General features: G+C 38.7%; 3 protein-coding genes across 5 annotated transcripts; 2 read left to right on the top strand and 1 right to left on the bottom strand.

Annotated features, from left to right (window-relative positions):
* Positions 1 to 388: 388 nt before the first annotated feature.
* On the bottom strand, positions 389 to 3,342 carry si:ch211-210c8.6 (uncharacterized). The gene is made up of 5 exons (XM_068335077.1): positions 3,114 to 3,342; positions 1,565 to 1,670; positions 1,241 to 1,347; positions 846 to 1,018; positions 389 to 763 (listed from the first exon to the last, which is right to left on the bottom strand). The coding sequence occupies exons 1-5, from the start codon at positions 3,268 to 3,270 to the stop codon at positions 485 to 487; spliced, it is 822 nt and encodes a 273-aa protein (XP_068191178.1). The 5' UTR covers positions 3,271 to 3,342; the 3' UTR covers positions 389 to 484.
* On the top strand, positions 1,685 to 8,430 carry bin2a (bridging integrator 2a). The gene is made up of 13 exons (XM_068335064.1): positions 1,685 to 1,917; positions 3,643 to 3,749; positions 3,820 to 3,900; positions 4,120 to 4,174; positions 4,254 to 4,348; positions 4,523 to 4,618; positions 4,766 to 4,873; positions 4,966 to 5,051; positions 5,312 to 5,387; positions 5,484 to 5,566; positions 6,240 to 6,852; positions 6,954 to 7,029; positions 7,162 to 8,430. Exons 2-12 carry the CDS (start codon positions 3,666 to 3,668, stop codon positions 7,005 to 7,007), a joined length of 1,431 nt encoding a protein of 476 aa, XP_068191165.1. The 5' UTR covers positions 1,685 to 1,917; positions 3,643 to 3,665; the 3' UTR covers positions 7,008 to 7,029; positions 7,162 to 8,430.
* Positions 8,431 to 8,673: 243 nt separating this feature from the next.
* Positions 8,674 to 11,941, top strand: LOC137603220 (small cell adhesion glycoprotein-like). 3 transcript variants are annotated; one of them, XM_068326471.1, is made up of 6 exons: positions 8,674 to 8,730; positions 9,172 to 9,214; positions 10,654 to 10,713; positions 10,856 to 10,903; positions 11,097 to 11,144; positions 11,237 to 11,941. In XM_068326471.1, the coding sequence occupies exons 2-6, from the start codon at positions 9,208 to 9,210 to the stop codon at positions 11,401 to 11,403; spliced, it is 330 nt and encodes a 109-aa protein (XP_068182572.1). In that variant the 5' UTR covers positions 8,674 to 8,730; positions 9,172 to 9,207; the 3' UTR covers positions 11,404 to 11,941. The 3 variants fall into 3 exon arrangements, with proteins under 3 accessions (XP_068182572.1, XP_068182579.1, XP_068182564.1); XM_068326478.1 differs by lacking the exon at positions 8,674 to 8,730 and adding an exon at positions 8,737 to 8,907 and having other exon boundaries at positions 11,312 to 11,941; XM_068326463.1 differs by lacking the exon at positions 8,674 to 8,730 and adding an exon at positions 8,737 to 8,907.
* Positions 11,942 to 13,564: the final 1,623 nt, after the last annotated feature.

The raw sequence follows: 13,564 nt of genomic DNA, 5'->3' as shown, positions 1-13,564 counted from the left end.
TTGTGTCCTTTGTTAAACACTCTTTGCTCAGCTCCAGGGGTTAAACTTGAACATATTTGAATTCCTGGTGTGATACAGTTCATAGGATACAAGCAACTGATTTTGAAGTGTGGGGTCAAAGGTTAATTTGTTTCACACCTTAACCAGTGCAACAGAGTAAATTTGTTGATAGTCCTTTAAGGGAAGTTCTAATATCTGTCCCAAGGGAAGATTTTTTCTTGAGTATTGATCTGTAAAACTAAGGTCTTAAAACATTTAATCCTACTTCATGGATGAATGTGTATCATCTGCTTTGAAATTTTGTGCCGGCTCTAAAGACCCGATGACCGCACACTATTAGCCCCGAAAATATCTTTCTACAAACAGATCTCGCAAAGAAGTATTTTTACTCAGTACTGTTATTTATTTTACAAAATCAAGCAAAAGAAAAATATCTTTACACGATTATTTCAAAATATTCAGCTCAAAACATAATTGCATTAGGTTAATATTTTGGCCATGGCCACAGAACGGGTGTGTTTTTGATGTAGTTCTGGAAGGCCGGGTCAGAGCCCCACTTCCTCATAGCCTGCTTCTCCAGGAGGGGGATGCCGCTGACGTAACTGAGCAGGAACCAGACGAAGACAGGCGACAACACGCTCAGGTACTGGGGACCTGTCATCACCGACGAGGCCGACAGCCAGAGACCCGACCACTGCAGGATCTCTCCAAAGTAGTTGGGGTGTCTGCTGTAGGCCCACAGTCCACTCTGGATGAACTTCCCCTGGGGGGGCACAAAAGCAAAAGCGATAATAGCTATGAGTCAGTGAGTAGGTTATTATTAGACATCTGAGTTGCTAACTTACAGCGTTATCTGGGTCCCGCTTGAAAAGCCACTTCTGCTGGTCAGCAACTGCCTCAGTGGCGAACCCGAGGCCCCATATAGTCCAACCGATGTAGTCCCTCGTCCCCAGAGGCACATCTCGCTTCTCGCTGTTCAGCATTAAGGTGGGCAGGAGGGTCATAAATACCCACAGAGCTGAGAGAAACACAAATAGATCATCTACGATGAGGCCAGCGTTAATACCTCTGTAGACTAAATGCTTCTAACTCACTGAAAACAAGTTCTCCTAACTCGTATAAATACATACAAAGAGCTGGAAATCAGACAATGATTTATATTAGGTGTCTCCAGCTGGGAGGTGAATTGGTCGAGGATTAAAGCGGTGAGAAGAAGGATTATGCATCACTTTTAAAGTACCTTGAATGGTCCAGTACACAAAGAACGTCCCTGGGCTGTCTCTGACATTGTTGAACCTGCGATCATGACCGTCCTTCAAGATCCGCAGGAAGAGGAATGTCCCTAACCTGCAGCGAGAACACGGTTAATGTCCACTCACATTAACCAGGGAATTATTCATTAACCCGACTTTAATGTTTCGTATTCATCAGTCCTACTCCTCTGGCCTCCACAGGGATTCCTAAGGCCTCACTCAAAGCTGCTTTTAATACCAGAGGATGTCATTTTCATTCCTTTACTCAACCGTGAAACGGAGATAACAAGGATCGATGCTCCCTTACTTACCTGAGTCCCCACGCCGTCACCAGACCAGACTGCACCTTCTGACGGATGTGATTGGCTCCTCCCCAAATACGACTCAGGTGGGCCAGCAGTATAAATGTGCTAGATCCTGTTAAAAAAAAAAAAGAGAATCTGTAGACTCAGGGTTGTGTGGACGTGGGCATGGCGGACGGCTCTACTTGTTCCAGAGTAAGGCGTGTTCAATAAATCTTTTACCCAGGATACTGCAGACAATTGGTTTCAAAGTTCAAGGGTAAAATATCCAGAAGTGAAGCGCAGCAGAGAACCAGGAGACAATCTTTAGAAAGACAATCGTCAAGGTGGTTTTTAAAGAAATCAGGCACCTGTGTCGACAGGTAAGTGCAACCCTTCAACAAATAGAAATGATTTTGTGATTGTTTTGTAACTTAAATGCAGGTCGTTTCTTTCATACTTTATGTGCAGAGCGTCTCAAATGTCAGTCAACAAGAAAACTGTAAAGTTGGTATCAAATAACATCAGGGATTAAAAATTTTACTTTTGAATGTTTGCAATATCCTTTAATCTGATCAATAAAGGGTTGAGTAATAATCTCAGGGTGACCTCTCCACTGCTTTTCCAAACGTTAAAGATATTCATAGTTTCATTCATATATATACAAAGAGCTGCAGATCAGTAATGAACCAACTACCTGCTGCTTCATCTCCATTCAATTAAAAAATTGAATGAGACGGTACAAACTGTGTTTCACACAAAGGTCAAATCTGTGATGCCTGTTTGGGATGTTTTGACCTCTGAAAAATGTGTCCACATGATCAACTCAAAAAATAAAATGGACATCTTGATGATTGGCCCCATCAGCAACCAATCACATTCATATTAGTAAAAACTGAGATTTCACGAATATAAGGAAGGCACACTTTTCCTATATGATAATAACTAATTAAATTCAATTAAATAGTTTTCTAATGTTGCTGCCATCGATCACAAAAGAGGACAAAGGGATTGTGACATCAAGTTGGCCTGATAAAAAGGATCTATCCCGGTCCATGGAAGTTGGCATTTTCCCACATTCCCTGAATGCAGCACCACAGTTTTTCTTAAGTTAATTGCTGCTTATTTGTTGGGTTTTTTTAATTAAAATAATAACTTAAAGAAAAAAATCACTTTTGAGGAGACCAAATCTGAATCACTTTTTGGGAGGGGGGGCCTCCTTTCTGCCCCGACAAGAGGCCTCAGGATTCACCAGTGCGGCCCTGTTACCAGGAACCATGGCGTTAAGCTGATTGGATCTTAACTCCGAGGAGGCTCTCCAAGTCGTTTCACAACAAAGCTTTTAGATAACGCTGCTTTCATAACAACAAAAGGTCAACATGAGAATTAAGTTCGAAAACGTTTTAAATAGAATCTCAGCTCCGGAGCAGAAACAGAACGACCCATCCGAACCGGATGTTGTTGATTCTTCAACAAGTTTCTCTGCAGAGTTTCCACTAATTAACCGCGTTGAATAACAAGTCAGATTGCAAAACCCTTCCTCAAATCAGGAGAAATTATCTCTAGTTTTCGATATTACCTGCTAAATCATAAAACTTCTCGGTTCGGAGGGCCGATGCTAGAGCCCAGCCGGCCCACTGGATGCCCAAGTCGGTGGCGGCACATTTGGCCAAGTTGCTCCCCATGATCGCGTCCCGCAGGTCGGCGAGCAGCGCTGAGATCTGCGGGCTTGTCATAGAGCCACTCCTCCGGTACGGAGCGAAATAAAAAGACCCCGGACAAAGTTCACCGCTGCCATTAGATTGATGGGCGTGGCCTGGCCGCGGGGAGTTATGGGTGTTGTAGTGAATGAGAGAGCCGAGAGGCCACGGCTCGCTCGAATTTGTTGCTTTAGGAATGAATTAACAGATAGATAGATAGTGTCATTAAAATTCTTATTTATCAACTGTTTGCAGTAACAAAATCAAGAAAGGAAAATCTAATGATTTTCCACACAAATGCCAAAAACACAAATTCCGTACTTCTTGGAATAGTCAATCCAAACATCTATGTATTTAACGTTATTATTAATTAATGACATCATCTTTCTGTTTCCCTTCATCATTAAGAATCAACACAGTCAAGACAAAACATGGCTGACAACACAAGTCCAAAAAACACTTCAGGTGATTTTGCCAAAAAAGTCCAAAGGCAGCTGAGCAGAGGCAAAGAAAAGGTAAAATCTGCCAGATGGAAGATATTTCCATTCAGCTGGTGTTGTACTGAAGTTTGTGTTTTTTCTGCAGGTCCTGCAGAGGCTGGGAAAGACCACAGTGAGCAGAGATGATCAATTTGAACATTGCCTTCAACATTTTAATGACCAGCAGGTAATCAAACGTGTGCTTAAAGAGAAAATAAGAAGTTAACGGTTATTCATTTGTGTTCGTTGATTACGGCAAAATAGATATCTGAATAACTGAACTGAATACCTGCTGTCTTGACAGGATTTAGTGTGTGACAGTGAGATGGTTTATTGACTAATAAAACATTGTAGAACCAATAAATCCCTTCACTGACACTTATGCAACCTTCTTGTCAATTTGCAGACTGATGGGAACCGAATATACAAGGACCTGAGGGGCTACATCAATGCAGTAAGAGGTGGGGAGGCTCTTTCTTGTTGCAAAAACTGTTTCTGTGTCCTCTACAGGTCTCATGGGAACAATTCTCCTTTTTACAGATATGCGTGAGGCTTCCAGGCGCCTTTCCCAGTCTCTCTTTGATGCTTATGAAACAGATTGGGTGGGAGAGGAAGACATGGGAGCCATCGTAGAAGTCAGTATGATCACTATAATATAAAACCTTGAGCAGTTATAGCTGCACCACTGCACATTTATGGTGTAATACAAAAGCAGAAAGACTCAAACATCTCCAGGGGAGAAAAACCTTAACTTACTCCCTCTTGTCATACATAATTAATGCAATATTTATACTGCGCTGTTTGAAAAGGGGGAAGACCTCCTATGGAATGACTTCGAGGTGAAGATATTAGACCAGTCCATTCGCACCATGGAGTCCTACGTTAGCCAATTCCCAGATGTCAGGGTAAGACATGAGCAGGCATGGGGGGAAAAAAAGTGAACACACATAGATGAAAGGCAAACAAAACGGAAAAATCAACACACAAAAATCAACACAAGTCTGACACACATATGCAATATGCATGGATCATCCATCTCATTCCATCTGCAGGATAAAATATCCAAAAGGGGAAGAAAGCTGGTGGATTATGACTCTTCCCGTCACCACCTGGAGGCACTGCAGACTGCAAAAAAGAGGGATGATATTAAGATACAGAAGGTGATTGAAGAAGAACAGAAGAATCTGTTTCCTCTCTCAATGCCAGGCTGCATTTGTTCACACATATATTTTAAAATGATGTCCCTCTGCAGGCAGAGGAAGAGATGAATGCTGCTAAAAGCATCTATGAAAGCATCAACAGTGAATTAAAAGAGGAGCTGCCTGTGCTCTATGACAGGTGATGCAAGAACTGTCATATATACTGCATATATACTGCATATATACTGCATATATACTGCATATATATATATATATATATATATATATATATATATATATATATATATATATATATATATATATATATATATAATATGTATATGTGTGTGTATATGTATATACTGTATATGTATATATATACAGTATATGTGTGTGTATATATACTGTATATGGGAGTGCATTGCTTTTACACCATGCTGTGATTCTCGTCTGTTTTAGTCGCATCGGATGCTACATTTCTGTCTTCTCAGCCATATCGAATTTACGAAACACATTCTTTAAAGAGATGGGCACGGTATGTTTGGTTTAAGTCATCTGAAGTCAGTTGCTGGACAGAATCCAGTCTCAGAGACTTTTTGTCTGTTTTTCGACCAGTTCTGTCTTGTTGCAGCTCAGTGTTGACATGCAGTGTGTGATGAAGGAGTTACAGGCTCAGCATCCTGACAAAATGTTCGCCATAAAGGGGATGCAACGGTAAGTCAGTCATTTTCCTCAATGGTCTGAAATTTACAGGAAAATCTGACAACATTTGCTTTCATCGGTCAATAAACGTGACTGAGACATCAGTGAGGATGTTAGTGACACATTTTCACTTGTGGTGAAGAATTTTCCGTCATCCATTGGCTTTGTGCCACCCTTTTGAGTAAAAAGAGAAGAAGAGGGAGGAAAGGAAAGAGAAAGAAAAAGAGACAGAATTTTGTCACTAAGCTCAGAGACTAATGGAAACAGCATAAAATCATGCAATGAACTAAGAGGAAGATTTTAAATTCTATAAAAATTCAAGATATAAGGAAGCAAACAGGTCAGGTGCACATCTGTTGGTAAATTTTAATAATATAAATAGAATTTAAAAGGTTTTGTTTGGTCTTTCTGAAAAAGTGCAGCACTTGTCAGCTGATAAGAAATTGCCAAAAAAAAAATACAGCTGACAGAAGAAGAGGAAGTTTCATATTCAGATCAGTCAGGATCCGACAAGTTCATTTTTAATCCATATACTGTATCTTTGTCGAATTTTGGGAAAAAATAGTTTTTGAAGTCATAATCATTCTGCTTTGAATAGGAATTGGAATTATTTATGTCATTTTTTTCTCTATTCAATGATGAAAACAACAAATTAAGTGGATTTCATTCATCTGTATTCTTTCAGGTATGGCTCCTTGAATAGAAGAACTCTGTTGTCCCCAAAAGCCTGGAAAGCTAGTTTTTCTGACTTCCATAGGACCTACAGTCCCAAACCTGGCTATAGGTACAGTTTCAGGTCTCCAGAAAAACCTCGCCATAGCTCTCTATCCCGAGAGAGCAGCACCATCAGAGTTTCCTCACAGGCATCCATCCCTGAGTCTCCCAATGCTGAGTCAAAGGACCTGGATACAGGGTCGACCCAGAACGAGATCCAGAACGAGATCCAAAGTCCACCTGCAGGAGGGAACGAGGAGGAGGTGGCTGCAGAGGCTTCAGGAGAAGACAGTGTTAAAGTGGAAGAGGAGAAAGTCATAAATGAAGAGGAATCTGAGCCTAAGCCTCCTGCTGAGTCTGACGATAAGGGGGATGATGAGAATGCTGCACCGAGTGACAGCAGCTCTGAACTGAACAACTCCTGCGACTCTGAGAGTCTGGAGCTCCAGCTGTCTGCAGTCGATGACGTCCAGCTGCATATCGAGGAGAGCGAAGACAGCCTAGAAGAAGTAATGCATCCAAAGCCAAATGGAATAGAGAAGGGCGGCGTCTCTGACATCAATGAGATGAGCAGTCCTGTCAAGGTTAGTCATGTGATCTGCAAACACTTGATTAATGCTTCTTCTGCATATTCACTTCTGCACTTCTGCATGTGACTGTGTCCTCTTTTCTTTGTGTGTAACAGGATGCTCCTGTAGAAAAGCAGACAACTCAGGATCCAAAAAACACAACGGTTTGAAGTATTCAGACTTTTGTTAAAGGTCTGTATTTCCTTTTTTTTTTTTTTTTTTTACACATGTGTTGTTATATATTATCCAGTTCCATTATTTCTTGTTTCTGTATCTGACTGACCTTTGCATAAATCTGTGTCTGGCCTGCGTTGATTTTAACAGGGAAGCACAGCACAGACTGACAGGAACAGCTGCAAAGGAGCAAAAATGTGAAGACAGCCATGCTGAAGTGTCCAACTGTGGTGCGTTGACGTGTAGATTTTAGCTGTCTTATTTATCTTTGGGTTAAATCAACTCTGCAGTATACAGTTGTAATAATACTTAATTTGTATGCTTTTGTAAGAGAAATCGAAATAATACAAATTCATATAAGCTGCAGGACAATTTGGGGATTTTTTGAAGCAATTTAATCCTGCAGATTCTGTTGTATTCTGAGCCAACAAGTTTATTTTTATGTGTCTGAATACCAACAAACACAAATGCACCTCTAGGTTTACAGTGTTAAATTTTTTTTATTACTGTAGACGTCAAAAGGAAAATCAGCTAACCAAATAACCAAAACCTGAATATAAATAAAACTTAATTTTTTGTTGTTCTTATAATGTAAATGTTTATTTTATTTTATCAAACAGTTAATGTTCATCTGTAACAGCATCCTCCACTTTATGTTGATTTGAAACACAAAAATCTGTTAATTGTGTGCAGAGTGATGATTAATTATTGTGTCTTGATATTTTTGTATCATGTCTATATTGATTGATTTTTAATGATTGGATTATCGATTAAAGGGTAAAGACAATAGATTTATACAATAAAATGTAAAAATCAATTATAAGGATTTCCATTATTTCCTTCAGATTAGATAGATAGATAGATAGATAGATAGATAGATAGATAGATAGATAGATAGATAGATAGATAGATAGATAGATAGATAGATAGATAGATAGATAGATAGATAGATAGATAGATAGATAGATAGATAGATAGATAGATAGATAGATAAACATCTGCGCTTATCTGTCAATGGTGTACAAAGATAGGTCTAAAAATAGACGGGTCACTCTATACCAATTTCTCAAACTTGCTTTAACATTCATTTTTGATTTATGTGTCGTTCAGTGTAAGTGGAGGGTATTTGCTTAGAACTTCTTGAAATTGTGATCAATTATAATGAGCTTATTATCATTCAATTGATGATAGTGGTTTCATTATGGTCAGAATACCACGGTTCACAGAACAGCTTTTTATTGACTAAAAACATCCGTATTTGTTGTATTATTCTCAGGGTGAATTTTCCATGAATCATGATAACTTGGATTATGTGGTACATTTGGGTTGTGTTTTAAATCGTTTTGTATGTTTTCTGTGTACAATTCATGATGGAACCACTCACAGGTCCCCTCAGACGTGATCAGGATGTAAATTTTAATAACTTCAATGAAATAAATATTTTTAATTAATTAATCTTATGTGGATTTCGTCTCATTTTAAGGTATTTTCTCCTATACTATTCTGGTGTGGATACACATGCAAAAATAATACAATAATAAATCTATATCCTTCCTGTAAAATGGACATATAAAAATAGGAGTGCCATGAAAGCGAAGCCTCAAAGATCTCAGATTTTAACTACGGAGTGGTGCTTTTTCTGCTAGACAATCTTTGAAAGGGAAACGGAGAAGAAAGGGAGGGGCGGAAATGGAGAGCTGTTCGACTCACGAGAGAAAAGTAAGTCTCTGTTCGATACTGTACTCCGCGGACGCAGTTTTATATTTTCAATAACCTCTCTTTACAGCTTAGGTACAAACTTAAAGTTAGCGTTGTGCATTGGTTTTATAGTTTCGTATATCCTGAAGGAAAATTTATTAACTTCCTTTAGGTTTAAACACGCTCCTCTGCATTCAGGTAAGCGTTCATTTGGGTTGTGATGACCAGCGATTGTTATCATACCTGAGAACTAGCTAGTGTCCTCAGGGCGCTAGCCCGGCTACGAGTTTTGTTCCCCGTTAAAAGTTTCGAGTGACCGGTTATTCAGGAAGACAAAGGAAAACAACGGAGTAACAATGGTGGAAAAGTGTTGACCAGTCTAATAAATCTTAAAGTGGGGGCTAAAAACGTGATTACACAAATATCATTGAGATATGTTGTTTTTTTTGTGTTTTTTTACAGATAGGTCCGTGTTAGCTCAGCTAACCAGCTCCAATAATGAATGGTAAGACCCTTCAGGGCTTCATTTACATTTGACTTAATCACTGTATTTTAATTAGCATGTAATGTACCAGTAATAATATGTAGCGCCAACTGGAGTATATTCATTTGACATTTTCATTGCTAATGCATATTTCCGCTATTTTAAAGTTGCAGCTGTTTTCTGGCTCTTTTTATTCTGTTTAGATGAACATTTTTGGGTTTTAAACAGCGGACGTAACACAAAAAAGAAAAAGATAATGACATCACCTTGTGTGTGATACCGATTTCTCCCTGCTTTTTGTTTGTTTTGTATTAGTTTTTATTTAGACCAAACGATCCTTAGAATAATTGAGGGAGTTATATGCAAATTGATCGAGATCAACAGTGACGAGTTTAAGATAATCAGGATTCCCTGTAGGATAATCTCATTGATACAAGACAAAAGCCAATCACTGAACAGTTTTCCCATGGGCTTTAGCTCTTTGGCATAAAGAAACTTTGATGTTTACTAGCATTTACCAAAATTATCACGATTATCAGTATTATATTTATGACAAAACAAAATCCGGGTCCAAAATACAAAAAATACAATCATGACTATACACAATTCAGAGATTAATGTACGTTTGTCATATTGTACAAAAGAAAATAAGACTTGATCATGTGGGATCAAGGTTAGAAAAAGTTTTTTATAATACAAAAATGGAAAATCAATTTGGAAGCGCAGAAATGGAAATAAGACCCCAAAAAAATCATTAAAGGCACCTCATCAATACTTTTTTAAAAGTACTGAACAGTTTTTGAAATCTGCCCTGGAAACAAAACTCAATCCCAAAAGCTAAAGTCCAATCTGTAACCATGGAAATGTTAAGAATTCCCTGTTCTCACTTCACTTGTAGCTGCAAAAAATATTTAACTGCAGCCTAGTGTCTGAAAGTTATCAGTAGTTAAAAGTTTACATTTAACTCACGAAATAGTTTAACATTTTATAAATCAGTGTGTTATAAATCTATCTCCACCTTTGCCAAACAATAATATTGGTGGTAATCCTCAACCTACGAACATAATTAGTTTGAATGCCATTACTGCTCCATAGACTAAAGTACTATTCCCTAAGTTTTACCTGAATAATTACAGGAAGTAAAAAATGTTCACTTAGTCTGATATTTTCTGAGTTATTTTGACGTGACACATTAAAGAAACAGTGATAACCCAATTACGTCTGATGACCATCCTTACTTTTATTTTACCATGTTAACAAGTTTTGTCGATAAACGCTGCGACTGAAGATTTCTGATTCTGCCAGTCATTCTTTTGTTTCCGTTCTATCCATTCATATTGCGCTTACTGTTTCACAACCCATAATATTCTGTTGTCAGCAAGCAGCTATACAAGTCTCCTCAAGCTGACAGTGTGCCGAAGATAGAGCATTGCAGCATTTTATCATGCTTTATCTTCCAGTTTCAGACGTGGTGCCTCTGATAACAAACTCCTCGCACACAAACATGACTGTAACAGAGGGTGAGTTCATGTATATTTATTGAATCTGTTATGAATTATTTCTGTTGGACTCTAAGGCGAAGTTGCAGCCAACGAAGTGTGAAACCATAACCTTGTATTTTGTTCTGTTTTATTGACACATCTTTGCTTGTGTTTTGTTCAGGACTTTCAACATCACTTCCCACACAAGCAGACACCACCATGATTCAGGGTAACTCCTACCCTTTCTGCTTTTGATATGTTTTTGAAACTGGCACACACATCAGTCTCCTAATCCCACACAGATTGTGAGATACGGCACACTTTACTTCCTCTAAGATCCCGTGCTGTTTAACAATCTTGTGTTTGTTTAGCCTTATGTTACCTGACACCAACCTTCAGGCTTTATTTTGTGTTTCCTTCAGTGGTAACAACAGCAGCCCCTGCGAGCAGCGACTCCACAGTCATCACTGGTGATTATTCACATTTATTCCTAAATGTTTTCTCCTACTTTAAAATATCCCCCATGTGTCATGTTAAAAAACATTTTGTCCTCATTTTGCAGTGGTTATTGTTCTCATCCTGCTGACGATCGTTGCTTTGGCCTTCTTGCTTTACCGGTATCTCTGCCACAATAAAGGCGCCTATAGGACGACGGGTGAGCTGGCTCCTGGAGAAGACCCCGACGACGACAACCCAGACGTGGGTGAAAAGAAGGAATACTTTATATAAACCTGGGGAAGGCTTGCAGGGAATGAAGGAAAAAGTGAAAGACAACTGTTTTTTTTTTCTGTATCCGTGGTTTGATGGGATGATTCCCTTGTTTAAGATTCTGCCATGACCCAAAAGCACAACCAAAGATAAGACTGTTACAGTACAGAGAGTGAATATTGACGGATGAGGAGCAGGTGACCACACAACAGATGTGTCCACATTAGCAAAGCAAGGCGTGAAACAGGTGGTGGGAATTCTTTAAATGTCACAGCTACACGATTAGTAAATTCAGTACCTACATGTTCAGATAGCTTGTCTGTGACTATTTCATAGCCTTGTTTCTTGTAATACTTCGTTCATACTGTATTTATCCCCTGTGCGAGATGTGTTCTTTTAGTTCTGTGTTGATTTGCTTTTAAAATGGCTTTTCTATGCAATTAATTTAAGAGAAAAAAAACCCAATTCCTTTTTAAAATGCAATATTTGCTGTATCTGTTCTGATGACTTTTGTTTCAGGTTATTATTGAGTTCAATAAAACTTGTTTTTGGACTGTCATTATGCAGCCTGGCATCTCACAGCGATGATTAATACCCAAACCACATACTACACATTTGACTGCTTTGCAGATACTCCTCGTTGCTTCCAGTGTAATCCCTGAAAGTCAGATTTCCTTGACGCTGTGTTTGAGGAGCTTGTTGGCTTTTAGTTTCATGCACTCCATGCCTCATTTGGTAGTCATAGAAGCGAAGGAAAGCCTGACACGTCAGCACAATCTGAATTTGATGAGCTTCATTTAGGAGTAATTTATTTTGATCCTTTGGATTGAAAAGCAGCAACTTTGCATAGTGCTGACAAAAACACAGATCCAGATTTGACGCTGTAACTTTTATGATAAAGCGACAGATTACTTTTTTTCTAATACAGTACATTTACCAGATTATGATTGGTGATGATGACTCCTTACAAAAGAATTTGTATAAATGCCAAGCAAGTAAAAGCATCCATTTGAACAGGTATGTTGCTAAAGCTTGTGAAGTTGTTTCAGCGCGTCCAGGAAAAGACTAGAATGGAGAAACAATTATCCCAAAAATTTTCCCAAACTCCCAGATGTCATCACTGATCGGTCTTTTAACAGTCTGCTCTGTTCTGATACACCGTATATGAGAAAATCAAAAACAAACATGCAGCATTTCAAATTTCCAAAATAACCTTTATTCTAAACTTACATTTTAAATTTTAAGTTTAGTATAAAAAAGTTAAGTGCACCTAAGTTCTTTTTTTTCAAAGTATTCCATCTTTGACACTCATCTCCTTTAGTAATCTTAAAAGATAGAATGTGTACCAAAGTCTATCACATCACTTCAGCACATACATCTATTTTTTACAAAATATTGTAAAGAGAATCCCTGAACTATAAATGTCCATAATCCTTCAACAAAGGGGTTCCTATTTGCTGGCTGTGGTTGGCATAGCATCGAATGGTCAGCTGTAGTTTACAGTACTTCATATTGCTGGAACGAAGCCACCATTATGCTGCTTTACAAACTATCAGAGCAGAGATGGAGAAGAAAAAAAACCCAACACGTTTGGATCATATTTTTTTTAAAAGCCTTGATAGTTGTGGCCTCTCCCGCTCCAGAGCTGGATGAAACGGCAGCGTGAGGACAAATGAGAGCTGAGCCACGCTAAAGACATGGCTGTCAGGTCTTGTGAGTGAGGATACGCTTCCAGACAGCTGCTCATTCTGACGAGTATCGCTGAAATCACTCGATGTGGGCTGACGGGGACAGGGTTTTGCTTTCTGGAGGCCAAAGCTATTAAAACTTAAGGAAGGTCGGATACCCAGCAAAACACTGAAGCTACCAGACACTGACGTGAGGAATATGTACAAATGATGGTATCTAAATGGACTTATGAAGCTTCAGATACCTCATGTAAGGATGGAAAAGAACATTAAAGACTCAAAGCTTATTTACAGCCCAAAAATGCCCGACAGTGATGTAGCCTCTTTACAAACGCTTGCAATCCTCTTGCAGGCCACCAGACAGCCGACGTGTCATGACGTTGCTTTCCAACAAACTAAGACTGGATGAATTTTTCTTAAAAAAAAAGAAAAAAGAAAAAGATTCAAAAATCTCACAGCTTTCTCGAAAAAAGTCGTAATAAGATAAATTCAGG

The sequence above is a fragment of the Antennarius striatus genome, chromosome 2 (genome assembly GCF_040054535.1).
Source record: "Antennarius striatus isolate MH-2024 chromosome 2, ASM4005453v1, whole genome shotgun sequence".
NCBI lineage: Eukaryota > Metazoa > Chordata > Actinopteri > Lophiiformes > Antennariidae > Antennarius > Antennarius striatus.
This window is presented reverse-complemented; position numbering and strand designations above follow the sequence as displayed.

Coding starts and splice junctions, on each gene's coding strand:
- si:ch211-210c8.6 (XM_068335077.1), bottom strand. CDS start 3,270: ATGACAAGCCCGCAGATCTCAGCGCTGCTCGCCGACCTGCGGGACGCG. Junction 1,671..3,113: donor GAAGTTTTATGATTTAGCAG/GTAATATCGAAA, acceptor TTTTTTTAACAG/GATCTAGCACATTTATACTG. Junction 1,019..1,240: donor TGTGTACTGGACCATTCAAG/GTACTTTAAAAG, acceptor TGTTTCTCTCAG/CTCTGTGGGTATTTATGACC.
- bin2a (XM_068335064.1), top strand. CDS start 3,666: ATGGCTGACAACACAAGTCCAAAAAACACTTCAGGTGATTTTGCCAAA. Junction 4,349..4,522: donor ACATGGGAGCCATCGTAGAA/GTCAGTATGATC, acceptor CTGTTTGAAAAG/GGGGAAGACCTCCTATGGAA. Junction 5,388..5,483: donor TCTTTAAAGAGATGGGCACG/GTATGTTTGGTT, acceptor GTCTTGTTGCAG/CTCAGTGTTGACATGCAGTG.
- LOC137603220 (XM_068326471.1), top strand. Junction 10,714..10,855: donor AAACATGACTGTAACAGAGG/GTGAGTTCATGT, acceptor TGTTTTGTTCAG/GACTTTCAACATCACTTCCC. Junction 10,904..11,096: donor AGACACCACCATGATTCAGG/GTAACTCCTACC, acceptor TGTTTCCTTCAG/TGGTAACAACAGCAGCCCCT.